The sequence below is a fragment of the Anolis carolinensis genome, chromosome 1 (assembly GCF_035594765.1).
Source record: "Anolis carolinensis isolate JA03-04 chromosome 1, rAnoCar3.1.pri, whole genome shotgun sequence".
NCBI classification, from domain to species: domain Eukaryota; kingdom Metazoa; phylum Chordata; class Lepidosauria; order Squamata; family Dactyloidae; genus Anolis; species Anolis carolinensis.
In genome coordinates, this window is record NC_085841.1 from 186,012,076 (window position 1) to 186,025,810 (window position 13,735).

General features: G+C 39.9%; 1 protein-coding gene across 15 annotated transcripts in view; it reads left to right on the forward strand.

The window, feature by feature from the left end:
- The window catches only part of abi2 (abl interactor 2), a 72,264-nt gene extending 59,636 nt beyond the window's left edge, over window positions 1-12,628 (forward strand). For all 15 annotated transcript variants that reach the window (XM_062962152.1, XM_062962191.1, XM_008114953.3 and 12 more), the window contains 3 exons: window positions 330-416; window positions 1,011-1,184; window positions 4,453-12,628. In XM_062962152.1, coding sequence (XP_062818222.1) covers window positions 330-416; window positions 1,011-1,184; window positions 4,453-4,628 — 437 coding nt within the window. In that variant the 3' untranslated portion in view covers window positions 4,629-12,628. The remainder of the gene's footprint in view (window positions 1-329; window positions 417-1,010; window positions 1,185-4,452) is intronic.
- The last annotated feature ends 1,107 nt before the right edge of the window (window positions 12,629-13,735 follow it).

The window sequence follows — 13,735 nt, forward strand, 5'->3', positions numbered from 1 at the left end:
ACAATAGGGGAATGTTTCACATAAACTTGATCTCTGTCTGTTGCAGAAACAGACTGTAGCTTAACTTCCAAAGAAACATCAGTATTATTAAAACTAGTTAAAGCAAGTTTCTGTGTTGTCATTGAATTTGTTGCTATTTTAAGTTTACCAGTTACAGTTTCTCCTTTCAATAGTCTCTTTTGTACTTAATTAGAAACTTGCATCGGTAGGAAGTAATTACCCTTTAAGAAAGTATTTATTTACTTTATTTAATTCCATTCCTCCCTTCACTTTTTGGCTCAATATGTTCCTAATCAGAAATGTCTCTTTTTTATTGTCCTTCTCTGCAGTATCTCTTGCACCACCCCCTCCCTCTATTCTACAGGTTACTCCTCAGTTACCACTGATGGGATTTGTGGCCAGAGTTCAGGAAAATAGTAAGTTCACATTATTATGTGATTTCTTTAGAGTTGCTATATTTTGGGATCTTACTTTAAACTCATCTGTGCGTGCTAACTGTAAGTGATGATTATGAGTGTGGGTGACAGGTGATCTGGTATTGATTTATCTCCTTGCCCACACTATACCAAACATGGCTGCGTTTTTGTTCGTTGCCTGTTTAGTAAGTTTTTTTTTTCATATAGGAATAGGGTGATGTATTTTTGTCCTCAATCCCATGCTGGGGTATGGATGATGTTGAACTACAGTTTCCATCAAGACCTGTCATTGAGAGACCAATGGTAATTGGAGTCCAGTGTCACTTAGAGCTATAAATGGAAAGACTAGCAAAAGTAAGAGTAAAATGTCATATCTCCAGTAAAATACGGTGTCACAGACTGACTATGGGAAGAGTGATAGGAGCTGAAGGAGCATTAGAGTTCTGGTTTTCTCTCCCTGAGGTGTAAAAAAAGGTGTCATCTAAATTTTCTTTCCCACTCCTCCAATGGCCAAGGACATTTTTTCAAAGCCCTCGTCCATGGAATGTGCCATGTAGGCATTTAAACTATAGAATTGTTTTGGTTCTTCTCTAGTTTCGGAGACTCCTCCACCTCCGCCCCCTGTAGATGAACCAGTCTTTGATGAATCTCCCCCTCCACCACCCCCTCCAGAAGATTACGAAGAGGAAGAAGCAGCTGTGGTGGAATATAGTGATCCTTATGCTGAAGAGGATCCCCCCTGGGCACCGAGGACCTACTTGGAGAAAGGTAGGCTGGCTGGAAATTATAAGACAGAGTTGCAGTAGAGGCAAAGACGTATCTGTGCCTTTGGCATGGATTTAGTACAATAGTTCTTACTTTTCATCCAAGCACTATTCTATGAATTAAAAGTTTTGTCAAGTGATAGTATGCAATTACACTATGTAACAAAATTTGAAAAGATTTCTGTTCCTGATTTGAAACTGTTATTTCCTGTTTAATTGTGTGGTATGTATTTGAAAGTACTGTAGTTGTTCTATTCCAGAAACTTCATTTTTTGTGGCTGCCACAAACTATGTTGAATTGGTTGAGACTCTATGAGATAATTTTTGAAAAACGATAGCAGAATGTGCTGCAGGATGGTCCCGCAAAAACAAAGTTTTTGCAGTTTAATAAACTTTTTCCATGTTTTTATACTAGAACCAATTCGGAAATGACATTTATAACCCAGGAACAAAAATGGTGTTACATAATGCTATAGGAATGTTTTGCAATGGAACATAGCAATTGAAAGCCAGTCTTCTTTATCCTTTTGCTTTGTGGGTAGCCAGGCCATACCAGCATTTTTCAGTCCTGTGAAGCACCCCCTCCTTCCTTGCTTATTCTGAATCCTAGTCGCAGGCAGTCTCCTCTCTCATCCAGGATTCCAGAATAACCAAAGAATGGCTCAAATGCAGACATCTGTATCTGTTGCTAATTTGTAAGAAAAGAAACTGTTAGCAGGTGTTCATTACAGAGCCCAACAACAGCAAAAAAAATTGGCATCTTGCTTTTTAGGCTTGTTCCTGGGGCTATTTGGAGCACTGATTTGGAAAATTGCATTGGATAGACCACATCAATGCTAGTTTCTTTGATATTGTTAATATGATTTTCTATGGGTGAGCAGATGAAGACTGGTGTATGGCATATGTTTTGTATCTCAAAAGCTGATAGGGGGAAATTGGTGCTGTTTTTGGAATCAGCAGGTCAAATGTACCCAGAAACAGGTCTAACATCTGAGGCACTGAAATGTGTGTTGGCCAATGTTACCTTCCTTTTGCAGTTTTATTATGTGAGGTATAGTGCTTTTAATGTAACTACTGGATAAATTGACATGTTTTGCTATGCTCTTTATCAAATGCCAATGTGCAAAATCACATTGAACTGTAAAATGATGTACAGTTCTTTTTTCAGGGGTGGAAATCAGGTGACTCTCCAGGGGTTTGGGGACAGCATTTTGAGGAATGCTGGCAATTGCAGACCAACGACATCGGAAGGATTACATTATTTCTGTCCTTGTTCTTAACAAAGATACTAGCATTACATTCTTGAAGCTGAGCATCAGCGCAATCAAATTGTTTGCTTCCTGTTTGTTTTAGGGTACTATTCTGTGCAGCCTATATTTGTACCTTTTTGTCATGGCCTTTGGCTTGTACATTTTGTTTTTTCGCGCTGAACAGGAAAAAAAATCATACCTGTCTTGCCATTAACTATAGCCCACCGTCTGCTGTGGCCATTTGCAGTTTCTCCATTTGTTTTGCCACTGATGGAAAGGGGAGTGACACAGCTGCAGCAACAGGGCCTTTCCCTTTACATTGAGCTCATAAATATCCTGGCTAATTCCCTTGGGATTTAATGATCTGAACAGAGCCTGTGTATATTGTGGCTGAGAAGATAATTCTGTATGGCAGTCAGCCACATGATTAGGTGGGCATCAGTGAAATAGAATTACGACGGGCTCTTAAAATACGTTGCCATTTCTATATGGGAATGTTAGGGAGCAGGAGCTGGGAAAAGTCAGCATACAGTGATGATAGAACATTGTATAAATTGAGAATCTCTTTTGAACAGGATGCCTGTTTAGTGTTTTACTACCCCTGCTCCTCTTGTTGTTCTGCTTTCTGCTTGTATTTTGAGGTGGAAATAGTCTCTCCATTTTATCACTGAACAATTCTGAAGAAGGAACTAGTTAGTTTTCTTCCGTAGAATCCTTCTGTAACCCTCAGGAAATCAACTATGCATTTTTCACTGTACACTAAGTCCACATTTTAACTGAGATCACTTCTCTGGATTGGTGAAGGGAATGTTGTCTTGTAACTTTAATTACATAGTTGTGTACACTATTTCTCTGAGAAAGCCTGGGCCCAATAGAAGCAGCGAGAGTGTTACGTCTTCCCTGTGCTGCAGTGCATCTCTTGACAAAGCAAAATTTATTTCCTAATATTGTTGAGAATTTTGATATGCTTAGCCATATTGTAAAAGTCTTGTTTTGGCTTTTAGTTGAGTAACAGACTGTTTAAACCAGAAGGAGGCAGCCTGGAAACTGCAGATGTTCTGGGTTCCCCTCAACCTCAACCAGCTTGACCATGTTAGGGGTTGTGGTAGTTGTTCAAAGTATGTGGAGGGCACCAGGTTGCCTAACTCTGCTTCAGGCAAATGGGGAGAAAAAAACCCCACAACATTTCAATTAGTAACTGCTAAAGCACAACTGGGGAATGTGTTACCTTTCTAACATTATGCAACATATCCCATAAATCCTAATAAAGCAAAGGTACTAAGACAAGATGAAGGGAATTAGAGCTTGCTATAGCCTCTCTTCCCAAGTCCACTTCTCAAGAGCAAGAAAATACTTAAAAAAATTACATAGCTTCTACATATTTTACTTTAATAAACATCTTTCCTTCTTTCCTGCTTTCACAAAGCTCTTACTGGCTAGGCCAAGAAAACAAACATGCTTGAACAAATGGATTTTATTAAATAACTTGACTAAAAGTGTGCTCATATATTCTTGTGGTTTCAAATTCTTACTACATTTTAACAGATCACAACATATTGTACTTCTAATCTAAATCCCTACTTGCTCTCTCCTGCAACCATACCCACTGGGAGCACTTCCCACTTTCAGATTCATCTTCAAATCCTGATCCTCACTCTCTGTCGTTTATCACTCTCCTGTTTCAAGCTTGACATGTTCTCTATTCAGTAAAATAGCATCTGTTGTACCATACTTACTCACTCACTGAACCACTCATCCTTCCCTGCTCTCATAGCTTACCTTATTGTAAAATACTAATTGCAATGCACTGTACCATAATCACGAGAGCACAGATGTGCAAAGCTGTCAGGCACCACACTGCCCCACAACATCTGGAGAGCCAGGGGTTTGCTTATCCCTGCAGGAAAGAGAAATCTCTGGCGTTTGGAAGGAAGGGCTGCATTAAAGTGTTGAGAAGCTGAGATCACATTTTTCAATGGGTTTTTAAGGCGCACTTATTTTTCTTTTTGTGTTTGTTCCTAGTTGTGGCGATCTATGACTACTCTAAAGACAAGGAGGACGAACTCTCCTTTCAGGAAGGTGCCATCATTTATGTCATTAAGAAAAATGATGATGGGTGGTATGAAGGTGTCATGAACGGAGTGACCGGACTCTTCCCAGGGAACTACGTGGAGTCCATCATGCACTACTCGGAGTGAAGACCGCCGTGGAGGGCAAGAGGCACCCTTGCCCCTTGCTTGCCAAGAGACTGTGGGCTTCCCCAGACGTCCACCGGCCCCTGGGAGAGACCCTGGCATGTGAACTGAAGGATGGGAGGAAAGAAGGAAGGATCATTGTAACAAAAACACTCAAGTTTATTTTATTATTGGTTTTACTTCCCGCTCCCTTTTTATAAAATAGTGATTTCAGTTGTTTTGAAGAAATGGCTCTTCCATTTCTGCCAGCAGTGGCAGAGCTGAGCATTGTGACAGATTTTAATAAGCAGATCCATTCAGGCGTAGAGTCAGGAGATGCAAAGAGCTTGCCAATTAACTGATCCATTGCTCAAATTGTGACCCATTCAATCTAGACATGGGATTTTTCTCAGGAATCATTGTAAGCCCTGGGTATTGGGACACCCCAAATACCAGTGTGGGAGGTTTGGCTTTGATAGGCCATTCATTCCCTTGCCCCCTTCCCCAGCCTGCCCTCCCAATCTCCCTACATTACACACTTTTAACTGCTGCGAGAATAGTATTGTGCTGACAAACACCTGGATCTCAGGTTGGTTTCTCGCATCTCTAAATCAAGTAGTTGTTCAGCACATGTAGCCTAATCTAAACATGCAAGAAGATAGTTTCCAATTCAGTTGCCTCTTACTTTTGGAATTGTATAAGGATGTTATATTGGGGATGGTCTCCTAATTATGTGGACCCCTTTCAAGCACAAATATGGCCACTCTCATATGGTTAAATTATTTTTAAGATGTTAAAAGAAGGTCCTAGAGGAAGATAATATGTCAATATTAAATATTACCGCAGGTTGTTTTTGATTCTACAGGCAGCCATATTCTGTTCCCCAGTTTGCAAAATATTGTGAGAATGGTTTACATCTTCTTGCCTCATGTTCTCCATGTTGTTCAGTTATTTCTTTCAGAGCATGTGTGTGCCAGATGTGGTGGATATGCACGTCAGCCCTCAGCCCTGGTATTCCTTACTGAGACTCAGTGTAGTCTCCTGGAATCACCTCATGTGTTATAAATTGGGAAATTAGAACTAGGGAGAATGAGTATATCTAGGGAAGGGAAAAGTTTGAGTTTGTTGCATGGTTCAGATGAAGCCCTGATCAGCTCAAATATTTATCACCATGTATACTATTTGTCAATTTCCCGGTCTAGGAGCCTATTGCAAATGGTCTGTGCAGGCAGGCAAATATTGCCCAGTTCTGTCAGATGATTTTACAAGGATTTCAAAGGGCTCCCTTTTTCTGGTTTTCTTTGAACACTAATTAGAAACGGATGAGAGCTGTCGCTCTCTTCCACCCCCAATGAGGTGGTTGTTTTTCCTGTATGTCAGTGGAATCCTGCTATGATAGCTCTGGGGATTTTAGGACCACACCAGATGATATATGAAATGTACAGTAGAGTCTCACTTATCCAACGTAAACGGGCCGACAGAAGGTTGGATAAGCGAATATGTTGGATAATAAGGAGAGATTAAGGAAAAGCCTATTAAACATTAAATTAGGTTATGATTTTATAAATTAAGCACCAAAACTTCATGTTACACAACAAATTTGACAGAAAAAGTAGTTCAATACACAGTAATGCTATGTAGTAATTACTGTATTTACGAATTTAACACCAAAATATCACGATGTATTGAAAACATTGACTACAAAAATGCGTTGGATAATCCAGAACATTGGATAAGCGAGTGTTGGATAAGTGAGACTCTACTGCAATTGTATTTGATTAATCAGCAGCTATTGAAGTTTTCGAGCAGGATTGTGCCTGAGATGAGTGGAAATTGGAAAGAAGAGAAATGTAGAAAGAGGTTCCTGTTGTTGGCAGGAACAGCTTCTGTCTTTCGACAAATAAACTAATCTGGGGGAAAGAATTTTGCTGGGACAGGGCAGTCTGTGCCTGCCACATTTTCAATCCGAGTTCTGCCACTCCCTCTTAATAAAAGATATGTGGATGGTGACCACACATTTCGTGTATCATCTTGGTGGGTTACACTGATCTGTTAGGCTACACAGACCAGACTTGAATGCATTGAGATGACACTTTAAATGTGATGTGCTTGGAATGCAGGCTGTGCTAGCCTTTCTTTCTTCAGCTAGCTCAAAATTCATTAATCCAGCAAAACTGAGTTTTGCATCTAGGCTCCCAATCTGTGCAGACTGTGTTGGTTTAACCACCATGGCAGGAGGGTTGTGGAATCTCTCTCTTTTTTGTTGCTAGAGCCATGAACAAACTTCAGGTATTACCGAGAGTCATTATCCTCCTATAGATGGCTGTAGCCTCCAAGATTACAGCTGCTTATGTGGGTGATCAGGGTGCTTGCAAAGGTTACAGATACAAAGCTTAAGACTAAGATGCTCTTCTTTGACTACATACAATAAAAAGGGATCACAGTGCTCACAGGAGAGGTGAGTAACTGACCTTCCAGATGATTTTATCCTACTACTCTCACCAGTCACCACAGCCAGTGATAGTGGATTATGGAAACTGCAGTTGAAAAACATATGAACTGGTGTATTTGGGGGTGCTGAAGTATAGTTTGGCTAGGTGGAGCCACCTCCATAAGAGTAGGTTCACATAGTGGTTCTTCAAGTCCTAGAAGGATGGAACATGTTCAGGGTGCCAGAGGTTTAAGAACAGGTATGTTGGTACTATCTGGATACATTTTTTTGGCATAGCTCATGACCCAAATAAAATTATTATCCATGATTCATGTCAGTAATAAATAACTGAGAAGGAAGGTACCTTAAGTGGGCCAAAATTCACTTTAAAATATGCGATAATTTGGAGCTATAGTTTTCAGACTTTTGTCCAGGCAGGTACTGAAATGGGGGTGAGGATGACTCAGGTTGGGCAGAAATTAACTGTAATGCTTGGAAGTAAGATACAGAATGAGTGCATTGGAAATTATTTATTTATTTAAAACATTTATATTCTGCCCTTTTCACTCCGAAGGGGACTCAGGGTGGAGCACAACATATATACAGCAAGCATTCCATGCCGGGACATAAAATAACTATAATATACACAAACAGTAAAATCTGTTATATCTCAGACAGGTTGAAAACATTCTAGTTGTTCCCTCCTACTGGATTTTATTAATGTAAAATATGATTTTAACTTAGATTTTGTTAACTTTACCAATGGGCAGTTCTCCTTTTCTTCTGCAGTGGCTCTCAAATTTGGAACCAGTGATATTGCATTCCTTACTTGTTGTCATTTTAAGAAGGAGGGAATCCAAAAGAAAACAGAAGTATTTAGGGCTGTAGAGAGTTCTGGGGTGGAATTATATTCATGCAGGATATTTCATTGTGTTTCTCCATGTTTGGAGGGCTCTCTACAGTTTGGGGCAAAAAAGTCAGAAAAGTGGGGTTCATAGGCCACATATTGTCCAATGTCACTCACTCTTGTTGTACCAGAACCTTTCTAAACACACTCGCCATACTGGAAGTAATTTGGTTCTTTAGTGCTCATGCCATAACAGATGCTGAATGACTTCAGGGATAAAATTGTGAAAACTAAAGCTCCAAAGCTGATATTATATTGACTACATTTTAAAAACCCAACTGAAGTTTCTTTCCCCACTTAACTTTTAAACAAACCCCAGTAGAGCCACTCATTATTTAAGACAATCATGGCGGACAATTTTAGGTCATGAGCTGGCTAGATAAAGTGCAAGTTTTGTATATATTCCTGCGCAGCAGGGGAGATTTGACTGGATGGCCCTTGAGGCCTCTTCCAACTGTATCCTTTTCTGATTCTATGAGCTTGCATAATCCTTCAACCACCTCATCTGGCTCATAGAAAAAAGTTTCTTGTATGATCATTCTGCTCTACATATTGGATATGTGTATGTTAATGTTCTTATGCATCTATATTTGACTACGATCACCTTACCACTCTTAGTATGGTGAATCGGAGTCAAATAGCATCTTTAAAGGTATTGTGCACAAGCCTAAGGTATCCTAGCCTGTGAAGAAGCTTTGGAAGTACTTATTATAGTATTGCTCCTCAGGTCCCTGATCAGCATGAATGAGAAAGCCCTGATGCTTCTGTAAAGGAGAAGATCTCATGCAGAGCTTTAGAGAAGGAATCTACTCCTGTTCATTTCCCTGTGTGAGAATGCTATCCTTTTCCTCTCGCCTGAGATTTTTTAAATTGTTGAATGACAGTGACAGGGCCAGGGGCAATAACAAGTTATGGCTAATTGATAAACTAAGGCATATTAACCTGTGTGCCTGGAAAAAGGTGTTAAAAGGATCAAAGAAATGTAATGTGAAAGTTGTCCAATTATATTTGCAGTTCTAATCAAAGCATCCAGAGATTTTCTCCCCCCATTCTGCCTTGTTTCCCAAAGATTATCCAAAACTATAAAAAGGCAGATGTAATGAGGAGGGTGCAGTTAAGAGTCCCATCTGGTTTAATTGCTGCTGAAGGAGGAGAAGCTTCTTCCCCTTTGCTTTACAAAAATTGTAGCTTTGATTCTTCTCATTACTGATGCAATTTACTCCTGGCATGGGGCCCTACATGCTATGGTCAGTTTCTCAAGGACACAGTTTTTTCATTTGCCTCCCCCCCCCCCCAAAAAAAAAACAGTAAAAAAGGAAAAGAAAAGCAGTCTGCCTTAATTTTGAATTCATCATGTCAGAGGTGAGTTGATCTGTTCTCTGCCCTTCTGGGAAATGTCATATCATTTATCTTAAATAGAGTACACAATGAGACTGAGGAATGCTTACCCCTAGCATTGCTTTAGCATTATCCCTAAAAATGTGTCTGAACCCTTAACTTTGTCCTTTGCAAGGTCCTGACCACTGGAGCTAAAGAGCAAATGCATACTTGATCCAAAAAGATTGGGTCTAGATTCCATAGTCCCCTCAATTCTAACAGAAATCTTCAGTTTGGAGAGGTTTCAGAGACTGTGGCTGCAGTGTTTATAAAAGTGCATTCAAATTCAGAAATGGCTCATAAGGAGCTTCAGTGCACTGATTAAATGGATACGTTTCTTTGGTGGTGTGTAGAGTCAGAAGACCAGGCCTGCCGCTCCAAGCCTCTGGCCGCTCCAAGCCTCTGGCTGCTCCCTGCTGCCTGCCAAGCCATGGTCATCTTCCTGTGGGGTTTGTCTCCTGATTTTATTGCTTTTTATTCTTCAGTAATAATGTTGTAAAGAAATTCCTTGGATTTCATGCTTATTTTTTTATTTTGTACAACTTTGAAATCTGTAGGATGTCTAGGGATGATACTGTATGTACAAGGCCCAAAGTAACCAGACTTTTTCTGTATGTAATGTTGCATAGACTGCATGCTATATCAAGTCAGTGAGGGTGGTATTCCATCTATAAATTGTACATTTTCTCCAACGGTCCTTCTTTTTAATGGTTAAAAAAGGAGGGGTGGGGTGGGGTAGGGTGGGTGGACGGACAAGGTGAGAAGGCCTGGGAAATTCCTCCTCAGGTCCTTCTATTAAACATCAAGTGAAGGTGTCAAAACTATTATTTGAATATTTGAGGGAGAGCAAATGAAGAGCCCTGTTTATGATCCAGTTTATGTTCATGAAATAATGGCACACAGATCTGAACATAGATGCTGCTCCTTGCCCATTCTTTTGTCGGATTGGGCTTTTTGAAGAGCAGATCACTTTATCAAAGCACCAGGAACAGATCTTTCAGTGCAAAAAGCGTGGTCTGCCTAAAATAGAAATGGTAATCTTTTGTGCCTTTTTTTAAGGCTTGAGGGTTGTTACGTTGCTGTTTCCAAGAGCCGCCTTTGCTCTACTTTTGTATAAATTGCTGCCACTTGTCTCTGGCTTCATCTGAGGGCTTGCACATGCCACATTAAAGAAGGTAAAGAGCATTTCCCACAGTCCATGGAGAGGTTTATTTTCTGCTTTTATGTGTTTATGGTGAATCAGCCTGGCACAAAGATGATACTTTTGAGATGTAGCTCTGCTAGTACGGTTAGTCATTTATTTTTGGTTATATTATCAACATTTGGAGAGGAGAGTGAATTAATAAGGGGTTCATGAAGGATTTATTCCCAGTTTGCTTATGACTAGTGTTTCTAAGGATTACTTTGTGTTTCAGGTACTAACAGTTGCCTGTGTGAATGGATGGACTGCTTTTAATGGGGTTTTGCATGTGTATCCTTTTCCCCTTTCTGGATTACATTTTAAAAGAACTCTCTGGAGCCCCAACCATGTCCTTCCTATAATTTTGCATGAGAGTCTTAGGCCCATTTTCCTATCAGTTCACATAGCATAGCCTGAAGGCAAATCCCATTCTAGGAGTGCAGCTGAAGACACAGGATAAACTGGGTATTTGGCTTTAAGTAGAGCATTCCATGGCAGTCACTGGTTTTGCAAAAACACATCTAGCCATCTCTGTTTTGATTATTTGGGTGAGTGGAATGGAGAATGACACCAGCCCATTCTCTTTAAAGTAACAATTTCTTGCCTAGACCAAGTTAAGATTGTCTTTGTGTCTTCTAGTCTTTGTGGATTTTACTGGTTGTAACTCTTAAATTTTTCTGCTGACCTCTGCTAATGAAGTATTAAACGTTTCCCCCATTAAAAAGAGGTATTAAAGCAAAATATATTCCATGGCATACTGACCCGTTGGTCCCACTCGAAAAACCACAAGTGAGTACTCTGCCAAAGCACTGAAAAAGAGTGGGGGCTGTTTATGGGGCCCTAGGGTTAAAATGGGAAAGGGAATGTTTTCCAGTTAGGCCTGACTTGGATTGGCTAGTTCTGAATAGAAGAGGCTCACTTGTGGTTTTTCGAGTGGGACCAATGATTAGATTCCAAGTTGCTGGGGCAGCCTTTGGCTGTAGCAATATTTGGAAATGTCATTAGCTTACTGAAGAAAATATTGATTATTGTAATTCTCACTGATGCTACTTTTTAAAAACCTCTACACAGCTGCTAAAATAAATGAAGGAGATGGGGGAAAGGCCTTAGTCATGAGAAATAATGTAACAAGTGAGAAATGATTCCTGTCTCGCATGCAGTATTAAACTTGTAATTTTTCCTGGATAATGGGTACTGCAGTAATTATAACTCAAGGAGATACTAGCAGATATTGCCCAAAGCTAGGCATTCAGTGGATTGATAAGATGGTGTATTACATTTTTTAAAAGTTGAATCTTGCGGATAGACTCGAACTTAATAATGTATAAATTACCATACCTTCATTTACTGTGCTAAAATCCATATTATAAAAGGGTGATATTTGTCTGCTTTTCCCTCCAGTACAGTTTGGTCAAGGTTGTCGCCAAGTGCACCTTGAAAGCAGGAAATGGTTCTGTTTCAAACTGAACCATGGAACAGAACTTATGCAATTTAGTTGTTCTTTTGATTCCATCATGTTAGCTGTAGTAGTAAATGGGGAATTAGTGCAAACTGACCTCCATTAAAATAGTGGTTCTCAACCGGTGGGTCCCCAGGTGTTTTGGCCTACAACTTCCAGAAATCCCAGCCAGTTTACAAGTGGTTAGGATTTCTGGAAGTTGAAGGCTAAAACATCTGGGGACCCACAGGTTGAGAACCACTGCATTAGAACTTGGCGAATGCTCATGGGTGAGATCCAGACTTACATTTAAGAGACATGTAAATCAGTGACTAAGCCCTGTGTAGTTCACTGGGTCTTCTCAGAGTATGCCTAAGTCTGGATCTAGTCCATTGAAATGTCACATGACTTGGAAAGATGGGCTTAATAAAACAAGTATAATGTGGATAGGCAGTTATGTGACCATTGTGGAGCATAATCTGAGCTCTTGAGGTGACCCAATAAGTAACAGGAAAAGGATTCAAAGGAAGGCTGTTACTGGTTGTTCAATTGTGTGTGCCATTAAATGACCTTCCAATGAGTGAAGGAACAATTTTTTAAAAGTTTTACAATTGTATTTGGAATTGACTGTTGCTGTGTACTAAACCCTCTTGTTACAATTACAAATCCTAAATAAAAAACAAAAAGCACACTCTGACCCCTTCCAAGCGTCGTGAACGGGAATATGACAGCACTGGGACATCTGTTTCTGGGTTCTGAACTGTGAATTTTTATTAACTCCGGAAGTCAAAGCAGAATGGAGGAGGATCTCGGTTGCCATGGGGACAAACGTTATGTGAAACAGCTTTCTAATTATGTCAGCACATTGCAGTTTATGAAAAGAGTGGAGGAGCCTGTTGTAGTCTGTATTGGGTTACCAAAATGCTACCGAGTGCGTAGTCAAAGTCAGTTCAGCTGCCCTTTTTGGGGTAACTGAGGCTGGTGTTCAGTGTCAGCTCTTATTCATGGTGGAATTGGGTATATGCTGACATATAAAGTAAATGCAGCCAAGGTACTGGGAAAAAACACATTGTAAAGTAGTTTGAAGTAATTTGGTTGTTATTTTGTACTCGTTTGTGGAGCTACACAAGCAAGCTCCTTGTGAGAATGGTGCTTTATCATTAAAGATGCTTTACTTAAACCACCTACTACATTACCTGTAGCACTGCAGCTCAAAAATAGTAGGTATTTTTCAGCCAATCCAGAGACCACAAAGAAGAAACATTCAACCTGATGTAAAACAACTTCTTGCTACTTATCTACAGGGAGTAAATGGGAAATACCAAGCCAGGAGGTGGAGCATGAGAACTTCATTACTTAAATGTAAGGTCAAGTTTTTCTATTCTGAAAAAGGGGCTGGGTGTGTGGATAAAATTACAGGAAGTGTGAAAACTTGTGGACTCCCTTACCATATTATTGAGAACGCAAGTTGATTATGCTTATGAATGCCCACCAAAGGATTTATATTCAAAATATCACCCAAATAAACATTCTTTTGTGCACTTGAGCAAAGCCATCCTTCCATTTAATTTTCCCCCCACTGGTATCGTTGATGACTAAGACAACAATAATTGTTTTATTTGCTATGGGGAGGAAAATGTCTGAATGAAGATTACTTTTGCTGCTTCTACTACCTTTGCATTCCGAATTCAGCTCCAAAGAAGTCTCATGTGGGTCTTGGGGCCGAAGATCAATATGAAAACAAGTCCAACACAACAGAGCATTCTAATAAACAATTGCAACCACAAACAACTACAGA